The sequence below is a fragment of the Myotis lucifugus genome, unplaced genomic scaffold, assembly GCF_000147115.1.
Source record: "Myotis lucifugus unplaced genomic scaffold, Myoluc2.0 scaffold_342, whole genome shotgun sequence".
Classification (NCBI taxonomy): Eukaryota; Metazoa; Chordata; class Mammalia; order Chiroptera; family Vespertilionidae; genus Myotis; species Myotis lucifugus.
This window is the reverse complement of record NW_005871390.1, coordinates 179,049-202,438: the sequence shown is the minus strand read 5'-3', so window position 1 is coordinate 202,438 and position 23,390 is coordinate 179,049. Positions and strand designations below refer to the sequence as shown.

Genomic DNA, 23,390 nt, shown 5'->3' with positions numbered 1-23,390 from the left:
TGTGTGTAATCACCCTTGTTTTAACTCATATAACCTCACAAAACCTCTCCATTACTCCATTTATAGATGAGGAAACTGAAGCCCAGAGAGGTCAGGTAACTGATTCAAAGGTCACACAGCTGGGAAGCAAGTAGAGCTGAGTTTCAAAACCAGGCAGGTGGCTTTTTGGATTCCTGCATGTTACTGCCTCTTGAATGAATGAATGAATGAATGAATACCAATTCCTTTCCTCCTTGGAAAACTCAAAATTCCATCTCATTCTTTGAAGGAGGACTAGTTGAGCCTCCATATTTTAGACAGAAAAACAGAGGCTCAGGAGAGCAGGCAGCATGGGCAGCTCTAGGCAGCCATGTTCAGGCACCTATCTTTTTTTGGTTTTGTTAATCCTCACCCGAGGATATTTTTTTCATTGATTTTTTTTTCTTTTAGAAAGAGTGGAAGGGAGTGAGGGGAGAGAGAGAGAGAGAGAGAGAGAGAGAGAGAGAGAGAGAGAGAGAGGGAGAGAGAGAGAGAAACATCTATATGAAAGAGACACATCAAAACATTGGTCAGTTGCCTCTCTCACGCACCTAGATTGGGGCTGGAGATCGAACCTACAACCCAGGTACGTGCCCTTGACTGGGAATTGAACCCATGACCCTGTGTGAGCGGACACTCTAACCACTGAGCAACACTGGCTAGGGCCAGGCCCCTATCTTGACCTGTCTCTGGATGAATGTGTGTGTGTGTCCTATGTGTTCCTATCCTGACCTGGGAGAATGGGGGTGCAGATGGAAGAAGCAGGTAATAAACATTTGGTGATTTGGGCCAGAATGACTTCTTATCTCTTTCCCTGCCCTGCCAGGGCACTCCTGACTCCTCAGGCCTAGGACCTCCCTGGAGAGGCCTGCAGAATGGCTGGAAGAAAGGGAAGAAGAAGAATGGCTAGGAAGGGTTGGCTGGTGTGTTGGAGCTTTCACTACTCATTCATTCACTTAACCACTGTGTGTGAGGCTCTATTCTGGGCACTGAGGTTCCAGATATAAACAATCTGGTTTCTGCCTTCATCAAGGTCCCACTCTGGTGGAGGTGGCAATGCCGAGCTAAGAAATGCCCAATGCCATTTCTATGAGGTGCTAGCCATGCAGAAAAGTGGGGGAGGGTGTTCTGCTGGCAGAGCAGATGCCACAGTCCTGGGGCTGCACAAGTGGGTGTATTTTTATAATAGCAACACTTATTGAGAGTTTCATGAGTGCCTTCCTCTTTCCGAGTTAGTTCATGTGGGTTATCTGATTAACTTCTTACACACCTCTTCAAGGAGTGGAAAAGTATTTGATTATTTATTATATTTGGCAGCTGAGGAAACTGAGGCTCAGAGAGGTGGTGACTTGCCCAAGGTTACACATATGGGAAGTGGAGGGGCTGGAATTTGAACCCAATGCTGTTAATCAACACAAATGCCACCCTATCAGAGCCTGGGATGTCAACACGTTGTGGGCCAGGGCTGTTGTATTCTTCACCCTGTGACCTCAGTCTTTCCATCTGTATAAGGGGTGTGAGTACTCATGCTTCTCAAGATCCCTGGCCCCGAGACAGGGGGTTCTTAGGGAAGCCAGATTAGAAAATACAAACTTGGGACGCACAGTTAAATTTCAATTTCTGATGAATAATTTTTTACTATGATTATGACCCCAAAATGAATAAGCATGTCACCAATCCCTGCACGAACTTCAGGTTCCAGACTACAAGTCCCATAATCCGTTACGTCATCCCTTTAGGAACCTTCTATGATTTCTACATTCATTCATCCCAAAATTATATAGCTCACCCATTGCGTGACAGGCTTTCTATTAGGTTCCGGGGATACATCAATGCACAAAGCAGACTAAAGTCTTCGCCCTCATGGAAGTTTAACATCTACATTCCTTGGAAGTTTTAAGTGATTTTTTTCAGACTTCTGCCAGGAAGACTACAGCTTCCATGATCCCCTGTGCTTGCTCAATGAGACTACAACTCCCAGGAGACCCAGCGCACCAAGCAGGCCCCTCCCTATGTTACCAACTTTTTGCTCGGTTCAAGGTCAAGTTCTACATCCGCAGTCACCTCCCCCTCCTCCCACAGCAAAGACAGGGTGTAAATAAGTTCCACTTCAGACAGTTCTTTTTTAAGTCTCCGTATTTCCTGACTTGGAGTTTATGTGAAACTTTAGCAGTTTTAGCCAAACAGCCCAACCCAGCTAGCATTTTGGAGTAAATGAGCGGGCCTACAACTCCCAGGTGGCTTCGCGCGCTCCGTGAGAAGTACACCTCCCAGGAGGCAGCGCGGCGGCGCGGGGCGGTCCGCAGCAGTGCCCGCAGGACCCCGGGGCGGGCCCGGGCTGCCCGGCGCTGCGTCCGCAGGACCCCGGCAGCTACCCGTGTGGAGGTGAGTCTGCGGGAGCCGCCGCCGTCGCTGCCGCCGCTGTCCCGTTCAAGCCGCCGCTCTGCGCGGCTCCCCCGCCGGCCAGGATGCTGGAGGAAGCGGGCGAGGTGCTGGAGAACATGCTGAAGGCGTCGTGCCTGCCGCTCGGCTTCATCGTCTTCCTGCCCGCCGTGTTGCTGCTGGTGGCGCCGCCGCTGCCCGCCGCCGATGCGGCGCACGAGTTCACCGTCTACCGCATGCAGCAGTACGACCTGCAAGGGCAGCCCTACGGTGCGTGGACCCCGGCCTCCCTCCTATCCTCCCCCGGGTCCCCGCCTCCCCTCCACCGCACCCCTCGACCCCTGGCTCAGCCGGCCTCCTCTCGGCCTTCCCCGAGCCGAGATGCCCCCGTCCCTCAGCCGGGTCTCTGCTTCCCTAGGACCTTCCTCTCCGGCCTGTCCAGCTGCCAGACCCTCACCTAGGCCCATGCGAGTCAGAGCGTGGATGCCTGGACCTCCTCTAGGCCCCCAGCTCTCCGCCCGGTGCCCCAGGAGTCCCCCCGCGCCGGCTCCCACACCTTCCTGTCCTTGACAAGGGCTGCCTGTCCCAGAGCCCTCCGACGCTCAGGCTAAGCTCCCTCTGCTCCTGCGTCCCCGGGTCCCCTCTCCAGTTCCCACGGGTCCCCTCTCCAATTCCACAGGATGTCCCTCCCTGGGGCACCCCCGCGGCCATCCCCACTGGGCCATGCTCTGCTCACTGGGCCATGCTCTGCTCCCAGAGCTTCGCCCTCTGGCCTGGTGGATTTGGAGGTGAGCCGCCTCGCTAGGGTCTGCCCGGTGAGCCGCCCAACGTGCTGTTCCACCCAGCCCCTGGTTACCTCGGTGCTCTTGGTGCAGCCTCCGCATTCTGCTCCCCGAGGGACTCCAGAGCACAGATCGCCAACCGGAACCCGAACCTTAACCCTAAGCAAGGCCTGGCCCCAGGTCAGGGCCCGTTTCTCTCCAGGCTCTGAGCTCTCCCAGGTCCCCGCTCATGAGCCAGATTCCTCAGAATTCCTTAGCCCGACTCCGCTCCCTCGTCTAGCCCCATGCCTTAGGGTCCTGAGGATCCCTTGGTCCCATGTCTTGACCTCTCCTTTGGTATTTACACCCCTCCGTTCAGCTTCCTCACCACCAGCTTCCTGGAACTCCACTTGCTACCTCTCTAGGATTTCTGTGTTGTCTCTGATTCCTGGGCCTGCACAGCTCCTTGCTCCCCCACTCCTGCTTCTTCACCTGCCAGTGGTGGTTCTGACCCCAGTGCCCAAGTTATCCTACGTTCCCTGGTCTCTTCCCAACTACATGCCTGTATCTGTTGTTCCAGAACCTTCTGGCCTCTGGTTTCTCTTCCAGCCTGGTGCTTTAGGTCCCTGCAAGGCAAAGCCTGACTTCTTATAAAGGAGCCTCCCTCTCCAATTCTCTTGGTCCCCTGTCTCTCTAAGGGGTCTGCCTCAGTTCTCTTCGACTGCCCTCTCCTGTTACACCATCTCAGGCCGACCTGTGGCCCCTGAGGCCCCAAGCCCTGCCAGGCCTTTGGAGAGCCTCAGGCTCTGGAGACGCGTCCAGACTTCCCCTCAGATCCCTCCTCGCCACAAAGTTACGCTCTTTCTGTTCAGAGCAGTGGCTGTCAACCCAGGGTTCATTGGGTGATGACTTTAGGATGGTCATTCTGGGGGTGCTTTGGGTGGGGGTCAGGTATACTGCTTATCACCTCACAGTGCCCAGCACGGCCCCACACAGAGAAAGATCCGGCCCCAGTGCTGAGGGGAGACACTTGGGGTTTCCGTGATGGTTCTGAAGCCGAGGCCTCAGGCTCTGGAGGAGTAGGCGGGGGACCAGGAGCTCTAATCTGTGGGCACGTTTCTGTGCATTGACATTCTCCTGGAGGAAGGGTCTGACCAGTCTGTACAGTGGACCTTTTGTGACGGTGGACGGGTTCTGTGCTTTCACTTGTACGGAGCCACCAGCCCCAGGTGGCCACTGGGCAATTGAGATGTGGCTCATGCCACAGAAGGAGATTTTCACTGTTATTTAGTTGTAATAAAGTCACATAATCACGTGTGACAGGTGGCTGCCATCCTGGTCTAGAGTTTTCATTGGTTTCCCAGAGGAATCCACAGTCCAGAAGGCCCAGATCCTAAAACTCAATATAACCGATTTCTCCAGACCCTGAGTCTCAGTTCCTTCAACTCACACCTGTCATCTGTCCCAACGCAAACGACTCACACTCAGAAGCCTTGCCAAGAGCCTCCTGTCCTGCCCCTCCCAACACACCCAGCTTCTCTCTCTGGCCCCTTGGACAGCTGTAGTCTGACAGCCTGGACACCCCCAGGTTTCCTCTGGCCCTTTCAGCACTGTCCTGCTTGCACCTGATGTGGCCTCCTTTCTCCCCTCCAAACCCACCCAGGAAATGCTGGCTGAACTTGTGGAGCAAACAGGTGCCAAGGCACCATCTTTCTGAATGCAGAGCCATGCTCTCCATGTCCCTCGATTGCAGATCCTAGGTGACCTCTCTCCCGGCCTCCTCTCCTTTCCCTTAGCTTTTTCCCCTTTCCCGCCCTTTTCTAAGTCCTTTGCTCCTGACCCCGGGATTCCCTCCCATTCTTTTTTTTTTTTACTTGGTATCTCCCTCCACATACCCCCTTTCTTGACCCCTGTCTTTGTTGCTCCTAGTGAGAAACACAGACACCTCCCGCCCTCTATGAGGCATTTATACAAACTCTGGGTCCCGGGGGTGATTGGAGGGTGCCTGGTGGGGCACCCAACCAAGTTAGCCAAGTGCTGCTTATCTGCAGAGCAGGGAGACAGAGGTCTGGCTTGAGAAACTTGAATGAGGCTCTGCCAGTGGGGCTTATATGTCCACACCCCACACACCCTGCAGTATCCCAGGCTCAGATGTTGGGCAGACCATTGCTGCCTGGGGAGAAGCTGGTGGGATGGTTGGTGGAGGGGAGGCTCCTCAGGGCTCTGAGGCATTGCTACTTCCTCTTCAGCAGCAGCAGAAAGACTTGGTGTGGCCAGAAGAAGCCCTGAGTCTCTCCCTGCCAGTGGTGCCTTTGAGAACTGGTCGGCTAGGTCACTGCTGAGTGCAGTCTCCCCAGTGTCTTGCACGCCCTCTCCTAGAGTGCACGCCCCAGGCTCCCCACCTCTGGTGCAATCCTGGCTCAGAGTCTCTCGTTTCCCAACTTCCTGTCACTCCTGTTAAGAAACAGGGCTGGGCAGCTGCCCCGGAAGGAAAGGCGTGTGCTCTTTGTGCTGCTGTGAATAGTCCTGAGGGAAATATACCAGGTACAGGGCCACAGGTGTGGCCCACCCCCTACCAGGTGGACTCTGGCCTTTCTGAGGTCGACTGCTGCTTTAGCAGCGCTTGCTTTGTGCTGGTGCACTGGGCTCAGCAAGGCCCTAGGAGGTGGGGTGTTAGTACCCCAGCACCATGCTGGGCAGACTTGCCAGGGCTTTTTACCTAGGATTGGCTCTTTAGCCATTGTTGTAAATAAAGTTTTATTGGCACACAACCACACGCACTAGTTGATGTGTTTCTGACAGCAGAACTGAGTAGTCATGACAGAGCCGCTACAGCCCAGCCAGGCAAGAGACTTGCTCCTTTGGTCCTCGATAGAAACGTTTGCAGGCTCCATAATGGGAACCAGCAACCTCTGTTCCAGTGTCCAGTGCCCCCTACCAAGCCTGAACCTCTGCTGGTCTAGAGCAGGGATGTAGGAGGCTGTGCTGGCTTTAACTTCATATCAGTAAAGGTGGTCTCTGCCCTTGGGGTGCTCAGAGTCTGGGGACAGTCCCTGGCCTTCCTCTTATCCCCCTCCTTCTCTAGCCTTGCTTCCTCCCTCTGGAAATTGGGTCCTGATTCCTGCCCTGTAGGAGCACCAGGCCCAGTGAGGAGATGCACACAGAAGGCTCGACAGGCTGCCCTTCATGTCCCCACCCCTGAGGTGACGTTTGAGCCACCTCTGGGAGGCGGAGGGCCCAAAATAGGTGGGGCATGGGGGAGGGGCCTTCTGAGCATTTCAAGACTTTCAAGGGCATCCTGAAGGTCTTTGCTGCCCTCCCCTGCTTAAAGCAGAGAGAAGTGCCCCAGAGGATTGGGGGTGGAGGCAGGGTACCCCTGGCCCAGGGCATATGGCCCACCTTTACTCCTTGGTCGCAGGCCCCCTGCCAGAGATGGCCCTCCCTGTTCCCACCTGGGATGCTGTCTCTCGGTGTCCACCGGCCTCCTCTCCCCACCATCCTCCTAGGGCACGCCATTGGAAGCAAGCCTTCGTCTGCTTGCTCACTTTCCCAAAGAGCTCATTCCTGGAAAGCAGAGGCAGGATCTAGGCTCCTGGCCCCGAGCCTGGGCTTAGTGTCGCCTAGCATAGGTCTGCATCTGTGAGTGCATGGATGGCGCCTCCCCTGAGCTTCTTCCACCTCCAGAATGGCTGAGGGCTGGCTCCCCTGGGGATGCCAGATCCCTTCTCTGTGTCCTCCGTGCTCACTGTGTGGGTCTCAAACTGGAGGCTCTGGGGGCTCCATCCAGCCCTCATGGGGTTAGGGTTTACTTGCTTGCTTCAGCCTGGGTCAGCCTGCAGCATGTGAAATGTTCTGGACTCCTTGCTGCCTTTACAATTGGGGTGATTTGATATAAGAATTGGGATTTCTGGCAGCTTTCCGGCAGCGTGTAGATGGCTCTGACATTGGGATGCTGACTGAGCCCCCTTACCCACCATTTCATTGGAAAAGATGGCTCCCTTGCCCGGCTGGTGTGGCTCAGTTGGTTGAGCATCGTTCTGTGCACCAAAGGGTTGCCAGTTTGATCCCTGGTCGGGCACCTACGGAGGGCAGCCAATTGATGTTTTTCTCTCTCTCCCTTCCTCTCTCTAAGCATGCCCTGAAGTGAGGATTTAAAAAGAGAAAAGATGGCCCCCAAGGGCCTGCCACTACGTTCCGTTCCGTGTAGCTGTGGGGAGCTATGTAGACGTATTGCCCCCTCCACAGTCCAGCATTTTAACCTCAAAAGGGCTTCTTTGGGACGCCTTTCTCCAGCAGAAATTCCAGGACAGCGTTCACATGCTGTGCGCCCAAGGGGCTGGCCTTAGGAAAGCTCTCTGCGGCTTCCTGGTTCTGACCCGACTTCCTGGTTCTGACCCGCCACTTGTGATCAGGTGGGGGTGGGGATTCAGCTGCCTATGGGAAGCTTGTGAGTGGCCAGGGTCCAGGCCAAGACTCAGCCTCTCCCTTCCCTGAGTCCCTGGATCTTTCTTGAGCTCTTAGAAGAGAGGCCGAATATGGCGATTGAGTGTAGAGCCGCGAGAAGTTTTACCTGGGGTGACACTTGGAGATGTCTAGGGACATCCATTTGTTGTCACAACTGGGGGTGCTCCTGGCATCGAATAGGTGGGGGCCAAGGATGCTACTCAACTCCCCACAGTGCCCTGGACAGCCCCCTACAGAGAACAACCTGACCCTAATATCTACTGTGCTGAGTGGGAGAGACCCTGGCATTTCTGGAACTTTTGAGGGTCACTGGGGGACTTAGCGTTTGTTCATTTGTTCTCCTGGCTGGTGTTCATCAAGAATCTGTCGGGACAGCCCTAGCTGGTTTGACTTAGTGGATAGAGTGTCCGCCTGCGGACTGAAGGGTCCCAGGTTCGATTCTGGTCAAGGGCACATGCCCGGGTTGCAGGCTCGATCCCCAGTAGGGGGTGTGCAGGAGGCAGCCGATCAATGATTCTCTCTCATCATTGATGTTTCTATCTCTCTCTCCCTCTCCCTTCCTCTCTGAAATAAATAAGAATAGAAAAAACAACAACAACAGATGAATCTGTCAGGACATAAGTGACTGTGTTGGTTTTACTTTGCAGTGAATGAGGTCTCTGTCCCCTGAATCCAGTTTAATTAGAGGAATAGATAGCCATAAACATGCTAGGCTAGATGGTGCTGAGCCCCGCCTAGAGGATTAACGATCGAGGCAATGTTAGAGCCCTGGAGGGAAGGAGGTGCCTGGCAGGAGGGGGCCAGAGAGGGCAGGGCAGGGCCACCGGGCTCAGGTTAGCCAGGCCCAGAGTTTGGGTTTGCCCAAGGATTCTGGGAGTCAGGGGAGGGCCGGCCTGTGGATTTGTCCAGGGGGAAGTCTCAGCTTTCATTTGGTTCTCAAAAGGCCTCCTGTAACGCTCCAGGGTTCAAGTGGGCATTGCATTCAATGCAAGTGGGATGCTGGCCATGGCCTACGTGTATTGGGGCATGTGGGCAGAGGGCTGGTGGGACTCGGGGGGGTTACTGAGTCAGTGTTCTCTGGGCAAGGGTTTTGGACCCTGCTGAGGGAGCGCCCCACCCTTTGGCTCCCCCCTAGGCACACGGAATGCAGTGCTCAACACGGAGGCGCGAACCATCGATGCAGATGTGTTGAGCCGCCGTTGCGTGCTCATGCGGTTGCTGGACTTCTCCTACGAGCAGTACCAGAAGGCTCTACGGCAGTTGGCTGGCGCCGTGGTCATCATCCTGCCACGGGCCATGGCGGCCGTGCCCCAGGACGTCATTCGGGTGAGCCCCCATTCTCCACCTTCTGTACAGGCCAGGGTCCAGAAGCTTCTGTGGAAAAGGGGACACTGGATTTGGAGTCAGCTGTGTGGCAAGCCATTTCCCTGAGCCCTTGGGCCCTTGTTCTTCAGGAAGCAAATGCCTCCTGTTCCCCTTCATCATTGGTCCCTGTCACCCTGGAGTGACTCTGCAGGGGATACTGGGTAATGTCTGGGACATCTGTGGTTGTCACAACTGGGGGTGCTTTTGGCATCAGGTGGATGCCACCAGGGGTACTGTTCAACACCCCACAGTGCCCAGGACAGGCCCCCACAGAGAGTGACCCAGACCTGATGTCAGCAGTGCTGAGGGGCAGAGGTTTGCTTTGAATGAACAGGGTCTGATAGGATCCCCCAAGATTCTGCGGTAAAGATGCTTTGCACATGAGAAGGGGGTGTGGGGCAGTGGGGGTTGGGTAGGGTCAGCAGCCCACATTTTCCAAGAGCCAGCTCAGTGCCAGATATGCAGTTTATGCCCACCGTCCATGTGGGTCGCTGCCGTCAGCTTAGGAAGCCAGCACCATTGCCCACTTACTGCTAAGGATGTGATGGCCAGTGAGGGCAGGATGGTAACACCAGACCTGACCCCAGCCTGGCTGGCTCCAGTGCCTGTTCTCCCAGCCCACTTCCTCCCTGCTGGGTACCATCCAGGGGGCCCCTGGGCACCCCACACCTCACCTGTCCCTCCGTCTTCGTCGCACTTTCCTGTCTCCTTCTTGCCCCTTCCTCTTCTCTGGTGCAATCCTAGCCTCGTTAGCTGCCTCAGTGGAGGCATTCTTTCAGGCCTGGCCTATCTGCCCTCCAGGGACAGCCACTGGGCACCCCCCAGGCCATTAGTCACCTAACCGTGTGTCTCTTCCACAGCAATTCATGGAGATTGAGCCTGAGATGCTGGCCATGGAGACCATTGTTCCTGTGTACTTCGCTGTGGAAGACGAGGCCCTGCTCTCCATCTATGAGCAGACTCAGGCTGCCTCTGCCTCCCAGGGCTCTGCCTCTGCTGCCGAAGGTGTGGGGGCTGCAGGAGCCGAGCGGGTTCATGGGGAGCCTTCCCTGTTGAGGTCCAGGGTCACACTGTGCCACTTCTGAAACCCTTAGCACATTACCCATGCCTAACAGTGCAAGTTACCAGGCCCTGCCCCAGACCTGCTGTGTCACAGTCTCAGGGCTGGGGGCCAGGACTCTGCATTTAATAGCCCCACCTTATCCCACCACTGATTTTCAGGCAAACAAAAGCTTTGAGAGCTACTAATTTGGAGGGAGGTGTTTTCTGTCTTCAGCCTCCGGATGTTTATGGAAAACATGGCATCTATTCAGTTTTCTCTGTCCTTCCTGCTGAACACATCAGGGTGGGTCAGCAACGTTCTTGGGAGGAGGAGAAAACCTTCCTCCTATGCCATGGACTGGGGATGCTGTGGTGAGCTGGGAGCAGGAGTGGTGAGCTGGGAGCGGGAGTGGTGAGCTGGGAGCGGGAGTGGTGAGCTGGGAGCGGGAGTGGTGAGCTGGGAGCAGGAGTGGTGAGCTGGGAGCGGAATGGTGAGCTGGGAGCAGGAGTGGTGAGCTGGGAGCGGGAGTGGTGAGCTGGGAGCGGGAGTGGTGAGCTGGGAGCAGGAGTGGTGAGCTGGGAGCGGGAGTGGTGAGCTGGGAGCGGGAGTGGTGAGCTGGGAGCAGGAGTGGTGAGCTGGGAGCAGGAGTGGTGAGCTGGGAGCGGGAGTGGTGAGCTGGGAGCAGGAGTGGTTCACTGTTGGGAGTGAGATAGCAAAATTAGTCAAAGAAATGCAGCTGAAAGGAACCACAGGAGTGGGCAAGGCAGGAGGGCTTGTCCACACTGGGAGACTTGGCCCAGCTCCCTGGGGAAGCAGTCTGGCAGTATGTGTTTAAGCTGTAGACAAAGGTTTGATCCTCCTGGCCAGATGATTAGCTGCATGAGATGCTAGATTGGGAATTGACAAACCACAGCTTTTAGCTGTCTGTCTGTGTAAAGAAAGTTTTTTTGCCGCTCTGCTGTGTCCATTTGTTTATGTATTGTCTATGGTGGCTTTCACGGCAGCACAGTTGAATGGCTGTGGCAGAGCAGAGCAGAAAATACTGCCTCTCTGGCTTTATAGAAAAAGGTTGTCAACCCCTGGTTTAGATCAAAGTCTTTTTTTTTTTTTTTAATATATTTTATTGATTTTTTACAGAGAGGAAGGGAGAGAGATAGAGAGTTAGAAACATCGATGAGAGAGAAACATCGATCAGCTGCCTCCTGCACATCTCCTACTGGGGATGTGCCCGCAACCAAGGTACATGCCCTTGACTGGAATCGAACCTGGGACCTTTCAGTCCGCAGGCCGACGCTCTATCCACTGAGCCAAACCGGTTTTGGCTAGATCAAAGTCTTGATAGCATCTGTCTGCATTGTGGCAGCAGAAGAGTGAATTTTGGAAAGACCTAAATTTCCAGTTAGAGCTGAAGAGGGGAGGAATCTTCTACTTAGTGAAATATTATGCAGCCATTAACAATGACATCAGGGTAGAATTTTAGCAGCATGGAAAAATGCTTATTTAAATTGGCAAGTGGCAAACATCCGCAGTGAGCAGAGATGGCGCTGCCTTGTGTCTGGTCATGAGCAAGTGAGTTCCAAATCTTCAGGAGCTTAGGCTATTTGGGCCTTTGGGTATGGGCTGGTGGATCATGGGCCATCTGATAGGAGACTCCTGTTTCTGGGTCACCTCTAGGGTGACCATCTTCATGGGGGCTGGGTCAGGGGACGTGAACGTGCCTCTGTGAATTTGGAATAGAGGCCCAGGGTATTGCAGAGTGAGGGCGCTCTGCCTGCTTGGGGTTGGGGTGACTTTCACCAGCTCTTATCCTGGACACCCAGGCTCTTTTCCATGTCCAGTCATCGCCTTGCATTCGAGTTCGTGTGGTCAGTTCTCTATGCAGCTTTGCATAGACTGACCATCTAGGGTCCAGGGTGTGGGGGTGGTGAGGGTGCTGGCTGTGGTCGGGGAACCCTTGGATTGACCCCTCACTGCTCCTGTCCCCAGTGCTGCTCCACACTGCCACTGCCAATGGCTTCCAGATGGTCACCAGCGGGGTCCAGAGCAAGGCCTTGAGTGACTGGCTCATCACCAGTGTGGAGGTGAGTGCCAGCCCTGTTCCTGTGCCGAGCCCCTGGGATGGGGGGTGCTGAGACCACTGTCTCATCCTCAGAGCCCGCCCTGGTGCCTGCTGCCCAGTTAGGCCCATTGCAGCTGAGCATACTGGTCTCCCTGCCCTCTGCTTGGGCCAGGCACTGCCTTCTGTATTAATGGGGCTTCTGTAGGCCCAAATTCCCAGGGACTTACACCAGATGGTGCCAGGCTGCTTGGCACTGCCCCCATGTCAGTGTGCAGACTCTGGTAAAAGTTGGGGTGCAGCCACTCCTCTGCCTCCCGGACTAAGTGAGTCTGCCTTAGAGCTGTTTAACACACAAAATCAGTTGAGCCCTGGCCGGTGTCCTCAGTAGTAGGTGTTGGCCTGGGCACCGAAGGGTTGCAGGTTTGATTCCCAGTCAAGGGCATGCACCTGGGTTGCAGGTTTGTTCCCAGCCCGGGTCGAGGTGTGTGTGGGAATAAACCAATCAGTGTGTCACACATGGATGTTCTCTCCCTCCCTCCCTTCCACTTTCTCTAAAAATCATGGGGGGAAATATCCTCTGGTGAGGATCAACAGAAAAACAAAGTCATTCAAGAATCCCATGCCTTTCTGTAATTTCCCTTGAATTCCTCTCGCATTTCAGAGGGTCACTCAGGGATGTCCAGGCTGAGGCCTGGAGCCAAGTGAAGTGGCACTGAGGAGAGGACTGGATTCCTGCAGAGACGGGGGGAGAGGCACGGCAGCTAGCAGGGCTGGCAGGCCGATCCAGGATAAGGGAGGCTGCTGCAGCCTCTGAGCAATTGATACAATACTCAGATGAATATGTGTTTTAAAGTTGCATAAGAGATGGTGGTGATTTGGGCAGAGCAAACCTGCACTGGCCACAGTCCTTGTTACCAGACTCCCAGGGGGTCACAGCAGATGGAGCCACTGGGGGTCTGGTGGGTTCCTTTCACATTTTTTTAAAAATATATTTTTATTGATTTCAGAGAGGAAGGGAGAGGGAGAGATAGAAACATCAATGACGAGAGAGAATCATTGATTGGCTGCCTCCTGCACCCCCCACACAGGATCGAGCCTGAAACCCGAGCATGTGTCCTGACTGGGAATTGAACAGGTGACCTCCTGGTTCACAGGTTGATGCTCAACCACTGAGCCACGCCAGTTGGGCCCCTCTCACATTTGAGGCTCTGTTCCAACCTGCCAGCCTGGTTGCCATGGCCTTTGGTTCTGAAAATGTCTGCGCTGTCATGAGTCCTCTGCGATTCCTATTATTCACATGGGAAGCAGGGGGCAGGGAGGAAGTGGGGGTGCTTGACCTCCCTCCCACTGTCCCCAGCCAGTGCTGGGACCTGCACTGGGGCTCTTGGGGCTCCATTCCTGACTGTACCATTTCTCCTTATCAACAGTGCTCTGCCCTTCAAAACAATGGCTTGGAGCTCAGCCTTTGAAGGGTGGGCATGGTGTCCAGGGGGAGAAGCACACTAAGAAGATGGCACAGATTCCTGTAGCTAGAGCTGTGGTCAGCAAACTGCAACCCTTGGCCAAGTCTAGCCTTCAGCCGATTTCTACTAAGTTTCATTGGCACCTGGCCACGCCCATTCATTCACAGGTCACCCACAACTGACAGGTTATGACAGACCATAGAGCTAGCAAAGCTAAAAATACTCTCCTACCCCCGGCCTGCTGGGTGGGGGCAGCCTGGACTGTTCTGGTGGTCAGAACCCCAGCTGGCTGGCCGCTTCACAGATTGTCTCTCCACAGGGACGGCTGACGGGCCTGGGTGGAGAGGACCTTCCCACCATTGTCATTGTGGCTCACTACGATGCCTTTGGAGTGGCTCCTGTACGTATACGCTCGCCTCCGGAGGGGAGGTGGGTGCCTTTCCTCCCACACTGCTCAGCCCAGCTCAGACGCAGAAGCGGCTGTCTGTGGACAGCAGCTGTGGTCAGGGGAGCAGCGCCCACTCTGAGAGCCCCTTAGGCATTACCTCAGCTCCTCTTGACCCTGCAGGGTGGGTGTCACCTTCCAGCTGAGACAGGCGAAACCAGGGCGGGTCTCATGGACAGGGTTCCATGGCAGATAGGTGGCTGGGCCTGGAATAGAGCCCGGCGTGTCTGTCAGGGTCTCCAAGAGACTCCGTCAATAACTCACCGAGAGTTCCCCAGGGCTCAGCAGATGGGTGTCCTCACGGCCATGTTTGTGCAGAGACATACTGAGCCAGGGACAAAGTGCATGGGGCAGGTCAGGGTGGGGACCAGGCACAGCTTCCAGAGTCCACAGCACTCACTTACTCCCCCAAAACAAGATGTGACCATGCATGTGAGATGCAGTCCCCAGGGGCGCATAGAGACCCAGTGCCCAGGGTTCTCACTGGGGGCCGATCATACAGGGTCCTCTGCCTGGCAAGTCCGAGATCCAGAATCCGGAGGAGAGCACGTGCACAGCATGAGTCATGTGTTGGCACAGACAGGTTATGCCTGGGAGCCCCCCTTCAGTGAGGGTAGTGGGAGCCCCCAGAATCCCAGACATCCCCCAGTTCCAGACATCACCCAGGGCTGGCCTTGCAGGCCGGCTTCTCTGAGGAGAGAAGTCTGAGGTGCACTGAGCCCTTCCCGCAGGCTGCAGGCATCCCTGGGTCACCTCTCAGCGCTCCCAGCATGGCGAGATTGGGGCCAAAGTGTAAATCTGCTTCCTTTGTCAAGAAAGTCTTGCTTTGGAAGAACAACCAGCTGAACCAAACAGGGAGCTGATGGTGGGTGGACCTGCAGCCTTGTGTGAGCTTTTGACTGTGCCACAGACCAGGGACAGCTGTTCCAGGGGCCACACCACCTGGAAGGCCAAGGCCATCCTTGAGAACACCTGGACCAGCCGGGGCCCAGAGACAGGCTCTGAACAGTTAGCTGAGAACGCTTCTCAACTTGTTCATTATTCCTTTTTAGACACTTTCGTCCTAATTTCTGTCTCTGAAATTTAAAAAAAAAAATTTTTTTAATATAATTTTCATAATGTAAAATTCACTCTTTTAAAGCATACAATTCAGTGGTTTTTAATATAGTCACGAGGTTGTATAACCATCTCCACTATCTAATTCCAGAACATTCCTTCATCCCCATCCCTAGTAGCAGTCTGGACATTTCACATAAATGGAATCACGCACTCTGTGGCCTTTGGTGTCTGGCTCCTCTTGCTGAGCATCATGGTCTTCTTCCCCATGAATTTTACTTCTGTTGATACACTATGTGTTGGTTAATAGACTGTGACCTGGGGAGAGTCCTGAGCCATTATGGAATCCAGGATTTCTTTCTTTCCCCAGGAAATAGTCATTGCCCCATTGGAGTACTGCTTTCAGTCACAGAACCCAGATGAGTTGAGGGAAGGTGCAGAGGGCTGGTGGGCTGGCGGGGGGAGAACCTGCACCAGCTCCCCCCTTAGTGAAGGGAGTGGGTCCGAGTGCACATGCTGAGGCTGCTGGGTGGAGGCAGCCCTGGTGGCACAGCTCCCTGCCCGGCACAGGGCAAGTTGCAGTGGGCAGGGAGACGCAGAAGAGCGTCAAGTGTTCAGGCGCTCATCCTCGAGGACATTGAGGTGCTGTCAGTCTGGGGTTCTAAGCAGAGGAGGGTAGCCATCCCAGGTCTGCTCTAAATGTGGACTGGGGACAAGACTGCACGGGCAGAGTGCTGTGGGAGGAGGGTAATGAGGTGCCATGTGTGGCCGGTGGGGGGTGACGGCTGGTCTTGTCTTGCTCGTCCACAGTGGCTGTCACATGGCGCAGACTCCAACGGGAGTGGCATCTCCGTGCTGCTGGAGCTCGCCCGCCTCTTCTCCAGGCTATACACCTACAAGCGCACCCATGCTGCGTAAGTGATGGCCGGGAGGGGGGCTGAGGGCCAGGTGGGGCCACGTGCTGATTGGGCCACACTGGTTACGCCTTGTGGCCCGGGTGCAGTTCCAACCCCAGGAATAACAGTGCCTCTATTGAGGGCTACCATAGGCCAGGCCCCTCCCACATTCTTCCCCTGGAATCCTGCCCAGGAGGCCCGGCTGCTGTTAGTCCCGGCAGGTGTTGGGGATGCTTTCAGCTGCAAGTAACAATAGAAACACTCTAAAAATAGTCACTTAAACTAGTTTCCTTCTCTTGGCACTGTGGACACTGGGCTGGGTTGTTCTTGGTTTATTCACCCACACACCACGCTGCCCTGGGGCAGAAAGGGGCAGTGAGAGTGTCAGTCTCCTAGAACTGTTGTCACCAAGCACCACACACAGAAGCTGAAATAGCAAACATTTACGCTCCCAGTTCAGGAGGCCAGAGGCCTAGATCAACTTGTCACAGGCCATGCTCCCCACTAAGGCTCCGGGGCAGGGTCCTTCCTGCCTTCCCAACTCCTGGGAGCGACCTACAGTCCTCAGAATTTCTAGGCTGTGGCTGCGTAACTCCAGTCTCTGTCTCCTTCCTCACATGTCCTCTCTCTTTCTGTCTTTTCTCTCCTGTAAGGACTGCTGTGGCCCCGGTGGGATGGGTGCGGTGGAGGGTGAGGGAGGCCCGGGATATGGTCTTGGTGACAGCCTGGCTTCAGTCCTGCTTCAGGAAAAGCAGTGCTGGATTCCTTTCACCTTTTCTTTCTGGTCTATTTCCTCGGCGGTTGAAACCAGGTTGTCGCCTGGTTTTGAGAGCTCAGAGAAGCCTCTGGAACAGCGGTTCCCACCCAGGGTGACTCTGCCCTAGGGGATACTGGACTGTGTCTGAGGACATCTGTGGTTGTCACAACTGGGCATGCTCCTGGCATCGAGTGGATGGAAGCGGCTCAGTACACCAGGGTGCCAGGGATGGCCCCACACGGGGATGACCCGGTGCTGATGCCAGAAGTGGGCAATGGGGAAGCCCTGCCCTAAGGGCTGGTCAGGATTTTGCACTTGGGGGAGACCATCTCCTCCTTGTTGAGGACTTGGACACCCATCTGCCAAAGCTGACACCTCTGCTCTCCCCATCAGGTATAATCTCCTGTTCTTTGCGTCTGGAGGGGGCAAATTTAACTATCAGGGGACCAAGCGCTGGTTAGAAGACAACCTGGACCACACAGGTTAGTGGCCCCCAGCTTTCCCAGGTTATGTGGTCATAACCTTGGCTCCCCCCCGACCCCGGTCAGCTCCTCCTGTTTCCACAGATTCCAGCCTGCTCCAGGACAATGTGGCTTTCGTCCTCTGCCTGGACACCGTGGGCCGGGGGAATAGCCTGCACCTGCACGTGTCCAAGCCGCCCAGGGAGGGGACGCTGCAGCACGCCTTCCTGCGGGAGCTGGAGATGGTAGGTGCCCCTGGTGACGAAGGAACCCTCCAGGCAGCAGCTTGACCCCATGCTGGGCACATGCCCATTTCAGAGACAGGCCCCCAGAGGCCCTGACAAGGGCAACAGCATATCACAAGGGACTCGGGGCCAGGCTGGGATATCTGCCCTACTGTCCCTTGTTAGCTAGTGTCCACCACCGGCCGGCATCAGACCAGGCACTTTGCAAACCCTGGGACCTTGAGTGAGCCTCCGTTGGCTTCCTGGGAGGCAAGTGGGTTTTTCCCCGTTTCTAAATGGGGGAGGCTTGGGGAGGGACATGGGACCCTCTTGGCTCTCAGGATCCTGTGAACATTGGTAGAATGAACTCAGTGCGAGATGTCCCTCTGCAGACTGGTTGGGTGTGGCCGGGACCCCAGGGCAGTGGGCGGACTCCCTGACGACGCCCTCCCACACAGGTGGCTGCTCACCAGTTCCCGGAGGTGCGCTTCTCGATGGTGCACAAGAAGATCAACCTGGCAGAGGACATCCTGGCCTGGGAGCACGAGCGCTTCGCCATCCGCCGGCTGCCTGCCTTCACCCTGTCCCACCTGGAGAGCCACCGTGATGGCCAGCGCAGCAGCATTATGGACGTGCGGTGAGTGCGGCCCCCAGGCCTCCCACTTTATCTCATAGCTGTCTTTCTGTCATCTGGGTCCTACGAACAAAACTATTCTTCCAGGGTAGGGGGCTGGCAGTAGACATGGGTGCCTGGAGGGAGCAATCCTGCCCTGTGGGTTGGGGGGAGGGGCTGGCACTAGCCTGGCAGCTCAAGAAACAGGAGTGTGGCTCACCTGTGCTTACTCAGCAAGAGGGTGCTGGGGACGGGGAGGACACAGCAAGTGGCTTTCCCCCACCTCCAGCCCCTATGCATGACTTTTAGACCCTGAGCACCTGTGGCTTCTGCCCCCAGGCCTTTGCATGGCTGTGCTGCCACCTGGCGAGCTGTGCCCTGTCTCCCAGGCCCCTCATGCTTCCTTGGGAGCCCTCCCACCAACTACTTTCTCACTCTTTTCTCGTTTTCTCTGTGGCGCTGCTACCGTTGTCTTAGGACCTCACATCCCATTAGTTCCCCCTGCTAGCATGGCAGCCCCCAGTGGGGTTAGGGTATTGGCTGCCAAACCCCGAGCCTGGGACAGTCTGCCTGTGCCCTCTCATTGGCCAACCCTGAGCAACGTCCTAGCTACTGGACATGCATCAGCTGGGGGAATGAAAAGGTGGTCCTGGATGGGGTTCAGCCCAGCCTGGTGACAGGCAAGACCCAGAGAGTGAGAACAGGCACAGCGGGAGCATCGGCTGGTCCTGGGGCTGGAGGGCTTCTTGGAGGAGGTGGCACTGAAACCAAGGGACATGAGTCAGGACAAGGGTGTTCCAGGGCAGAGGAAGCTGAGAGTTGGAGGAAAAGAGGAACAGAGCCCGGAGAGTGAGTGAGCCACCTCCCCCTGCTGCTCTCCCCTCCCAGGGTGGTCCCAGCATCTCACACCCACTTGGATCAGTGACGTTTTGCCTCCAGCGTTCCTCTTTTCGGGTCTGTGTTGCCCATGATCCCTGGTGTCCCTTGGCTGTGACTGCATCACCCCAATCTGTGTCTCTTTTGTCACAAATTTTCCTCTTAGAAGGACATCCGCCATTGGATGTAGAACCACCCTAATTTAGTGTGACCTCATCCTAACTAATCACATCTACAAAGATCCTACCCCCAAATCAGCTCACCTTCCCAGGTTCGGGTGGGTGTGACTTTGGGGGGGATATTTGACCCTAACTGCTTGGTGTTAACTGCCTTCAACAGCCCATGCAGGCAGGTTCTGACCACCCACGTTCCAGATGAGGAAACTGAGGCTCAGAAGGGTCCAGTCATTTCAGGCAGACACAGGGAGCCAGGCTAGCTTCTCTGTACCTGCAGATAACCCCCAGGGTGCTGGGCAGCCTTTCGAGGAGGGCAGGGTCCCCCTAAATTTTAAAGCAGAATCTGAGGTGTGGAGAGGTGCCCGCCCTGCCCAAGGAGGCTGTGCCTTTTCTTATTTATATTATCATTAGATATATGGTTGCTCTTGATTTTTGGTGATTATAAATGATGCTGATTCCAAATGTATATAGATTAGATTTTTTTTCCAAATCCGCCCTGAAGGTCCCGGGTTGACTCTAAAACCCTGACCCGCAACACAAGGCTCATCGCAGAGGCCCTGACTCGAGTCATCTACAACCTGACTGAGAAGGTGAGACCCCACCGGTGGCTGCAAGCCCTCCATCCCAGTGCACCAGGTGGGTCGGGACTGAGAGCCTGTCCTTCCTCTCTTTGCAGGGGACCCCCCCGGACATGCCTGTCTTCACAGAGCAGATGGTAACCGCTGGGCTGGGTGGGCAGGGTCCTGGGGCAGTGGTAGGAAGGGGTCCCTTGACCATGGCCATGTTCCTCGCAGCAGATCCAGCAGGAACAGCTGGACTCGGTGATGGACTGGCTCACCAACCAGCCCCGGGCTGCCCAGTTGGTGGACAAAGATGGCACGTTCCTCAACACACTGGAGCACTACCTGAGCCGCTACCTGAAGGAGGTGAAGCAGCACCACATCAAGGCTGACAAACGGTGAGGCGCAGACGGCCCCCACCCTGTCACAGGCTCATGAAGTGTGGCTGGCCAGTGAGCATGCTCTTCTAGAGTCTTCTATACCGCCCCCAGTGCCAGAGTGAGCAAATAAATAAAATACCAGAAGAAAAGTTAAATGAGAAGTAAAAAAGTACTGGGTACTAGTTAACTTTGAGTTCCAGATAAAACAGCAAATTGTTTTTTAGTGTAAGTATGTCCCATGAAAGGCTTGGATATACTTACCCTAAAAGCCTGTTCCCTATTTATCTGAATCCGCGGAGAACTGATCTCCTGTGTTTTATCTGGCAGCCCTAACCTCCACCCACCTCTGGTGCTTTCGTGCTCTAGGCCGCAGGTGGCTTGTACCCCGTCCCTGCCTGCCCTTAGGGTGCTCCCTCTCACCGTGGGCCCCCGGAGTTTTATCTTTTTCTGCTCAAGGCTCCCAAGCTGAACTGAGCAGGCACCTCAGGGGCTGTGACAGGAGAGGCACCTGTGGGTGTCCCTGGGCGGGAGATGTCCCCAGACTGCTCATTGCCCTTGCTGGCCTCCACCTTCCGTCCGAGTCATGGCACTCCCGGAAGCAGAGCGCTTAGAAGAAACTGAGGCTCAAAGAGGCTCCACCGCCGAAGCCAGGGTCCTGATTCTCGGGCCATGGTCACCCACCCTCTATAGAAATACTTCCGAGACCAGTCAAGTTTCTACAGTCCCCGTGTTCCATTTTTAAAGATTGTTTCAGCACCAAAAAAGCAATAGGAAAGATGGTATTTCAGAATAAAGGACTCCTTTCCCAGGAGGAATAGTGGCAGCCTCGAGGAGACACACACATAGGGTGCTCCCTCCATGTCCCTGGGCTTGTGGGACCTCCGGGTGGTCTGCTCTCTGGGGGCCCGGCTGTCGGGGCGAGTCCACTGAGAACCCACTCTCTCCCAGGGACCCCGAGTTTGTCTTCTACGACCAGCTGAAGCAGGTGATGAATGCCTACAGGTGAGCTGCTCTGGACCAGGAGCCCTTGTCCCCCTGAGTTACCATCCAGGGGACTGTGGTCCACAGGACAGCCAGGGAGTGGCCAGTTTCACCCCCTCTCTTGACCTCTGGCTCCTCTCCCTCCAGGGTCAAACCAGCCATTTTCGACCTGCTCCTGGCAGTCTGCATCGGCGCCTACCTCGGCATGGCCTATACAGCGGTCCAGGTGAGCTCACAGGGCTCAGGTGGGAGGGTGACCTGACCAGGTGAGTTCTCGCCCCCATCCTGCCTAGAAGCATGTGATCCACAGTCTCTGGGCCTTCCTTGGTGGGATTTGTCCCTGCCCTCACTCCTGACCTCACTTGCGCCCTCCCACTGCCTCCAGCACTTCGACCTCCTGTACAAAACAGTTCAGAGACTACTCCTGAAGGCCAAGACACAGTGACGAGGCCCTGCCAGCACCATGGGCCCCTGCCTGCCACCCTCACCACCACCCTTGGCCTGCAGGGGCTCACCGAAACCCCGAATTACAGAGCTTTTCTGTGTTGCTCTTGAGGATTTAGGGGGTTCTTTCTCTTGTTTGTCCTTCGAACTCCCTTGGAGGAGCATTTGGTAGAGTTCTGGGGCCAGACCACGGACTTGGGAACAAGCGGTGGCTGAGCCTCTGGCCCGGGAGATGGCCCTTCGGCCCTCAGGCGCTGAGCCGTGCTGTGAAAGGAAATGTGTCCGGCACAGCCTTGGGGTCACTCCTGCTCGTGATGCCGACCACGGCTGGCACTGGCTCTGCATTTGTCCTCCACGCCGTCTCCATCCCCTCAGTGTCCCGGATGCTCTCTTCATGTCGGTCTGAAGAGGGCAGCACCAGCCTCGGGGTCCCCAGCTTGTAGCTCCGGCCTTGGAAGGTTATGTCTCCTCCCTGGGCCAGGGCTGAGGCACATGTCTCCCAGAAGCCCCATTGGGCAGTGGGTGCCCTGAAGACCTGGAGCCCCCCCCCCACTCCATTGCCCTCCTGCAGGGCCCCTGCGTTGTTCCCATCACTGGGGCTTGTCTGGCCTCTGCTCCCTTTCACTGCGCCCTAGGGAATGCCAGCATCTCCCCAGGCGTCTTCTCTGTTGGCTCCTGGGCTCCCAACCCCTGGCTCCCAAAGGGAAACCGGGTGCCTTTGGAGGCCCCAGGCTCCAGAGGCAGTGCTCACGGAGGCCCTGGAGGAGGGGCCCTGGGCTGGAGGCTCTGGCCCCTCTGCAAACTCACTTCTTAGCCCAACTGAGCCATTTCCTCATCTGAAAAGGAGGGTGTGATGTGTCCTGGGGGAGTGAAATCCATGTTGGGGCCTGGTGGGGGCGTCAGGGCAGAGTGTTGGCTGGAGAAGATGCGTCGGTGGGATCCAGAGGGGGAAGGTGTGGGCTCTGCGAGCCTCAACCAAGCCCGCGCTCCACAAACCAGGTGCCTCATGGGCGTGAGCTTCTCTCGGTGGAGAGAAGGCTTCCAGCACGATGGACCTCAGGGAGATGCAGGTGTACCAATTCGTGAGCAATATAATCAAGCAAGTGTTCAATGCTAAGGGGAGGGTCAGGACCGGGAAGGAGGGGCTCCGGGCTCGCCATGGAGGTCTGAAGTGGTGTAAAGGGGCAAGAGGACGGCGCTCCCATCCCCCAACCAGCCTGCTGTTGCCCCTTCCCCAAAGCCCGCCAGCAGGAGGGACTGACTGGGCTCTTCTGGGCGCTCTTGTCTGCCTCCACCTCAGTCTCCCACCTTTGCCAAAGCAGTCCCTGGGCACTTGCGGCTGTCCTGTCCCCCACCCTTCCGGGCCCCGGCTGTTGGCTAAGCCAGGTCTCGGGAGAGGTCAGCGTGGGGGCCACCCTGCCCGGAGGACCCACTTCACCAAATGCTTGACCACCTCTGGGGGCTCATGCCACAAGATGGGAAGTTGGATGGGGTGGGAGGAGGGAAACTCACCTTTCCCCACCTGTGACTGGTGGGTGCACCATCTGGGATTGCCCAGCTAGTGCCCTCCCTCCCCAGGGTGGCTCAGGCCACTGACTGTTCAGAGCTCAGGCTGGATGTGGGTGGGACGCAGTCGGATGATCAGAAAATAAAGCCATATCGAACATTCAGCCTCAAATGTCCTGTCTGGGGGTGTGGGCAGGCTGATTCTGAGGCTGTGAGGAGTTCTGTCCTGGGCTCTCCCAGCTTCTGGCGTTCCTTGGATTGTGGACTATGGCTCCAGTCTGCCTCCACCTTCATATTGAGTCTTCTCTGTATGTGTGTCTCTAATATGGGTACTGGTTATTGGATTCAGGGCCCACTCTATTCTAGGACAACCTCATCTCAACTAACTACGTCTGCAAAGCCCCTCTTTCCAAATAAGTTTTCTTTTTGAGGTTCCCAGGGGTTATGAATTTGAGGGGACA

General features: G+C 55.9%; 1 protein-coding gene across 4 annotated transcripts; it reads left to right on the top strand.

Annotated features, from left to right (window-relative positions):
• The first annotated feature begins 2,059 nt into the window (after positions 1-2,059).
• Positions 2,060-23,093, top strand: NCLN (nicalin). 4 transcript variants are annotated; one of them, XM_006101131.2, is made up of 15 exons: positions 2,060-2,670; positions 8,761-8,951; positions 9,851-9,995; positions 12,019-12,113; positions 13,874-13,954; positions 15,866-15,969; positions 17,102-17,190; positions 17,275-17,414; positions 17,852-18,030; positions 19,561-19,648; positions 19,735-19,773; positions 19,853-20,016; positions 20,947-21,000; positions 21,127-21,205; positions 21,365-23,093. In XM_006101131.2, the coding sequence occupies exons 1-15, from the start codon at positions 2,487-2,489 to the stop codon at positions 21,422-21,424; spliced, it is 1,692 nt and encodes a 563-aa protein (XP_006101193.1). In that variant the 5' UTR covers positions 2,060-2,486; the 3' UTR covers positions 21,425-23,093. The 4 variants fall into 4 exon arrangements, 3 of the variants coding, with proteins under 3 accessions (XP_006101193.1, XP_006101194.1, XP_006101195.1); XM_006101132.3 differs by having other exon boundaries at positions 2,329-2,670; positions 19,856-20,016; XM_006101133.3 differs by lacking the exon at positions 20,947-21,000 and having other exon boundaries at positions 2,333-2,670.
• The last annotated feature ends 297 nt before the right edge of the window (positions 23,094-23,390 follow it).

Coding starts and splice junctions, on each gene's coding strand:
- NCLN (XM_006101131.2), top strand. CDS start 2,487: ATGCTGGAGGAAGCGGGCGAGGTGCTGGAGAACATGCTGAAGGCGTCG. Junction 17,415..17,851: donor TCCTGCGGGAGCTGGAGATG/GTAGGTGCCCCT, acceptor CCTCCCACACAG/GTGGCTGCTCACCAGTTCCC. Junction 19,774..19,852: donor CTGTCTTCACAGAGCAGATG/GTAACCGCTGGG, acceptor TGTTCCTCGCAG/CAGATCCAGCAGGAACAGCT.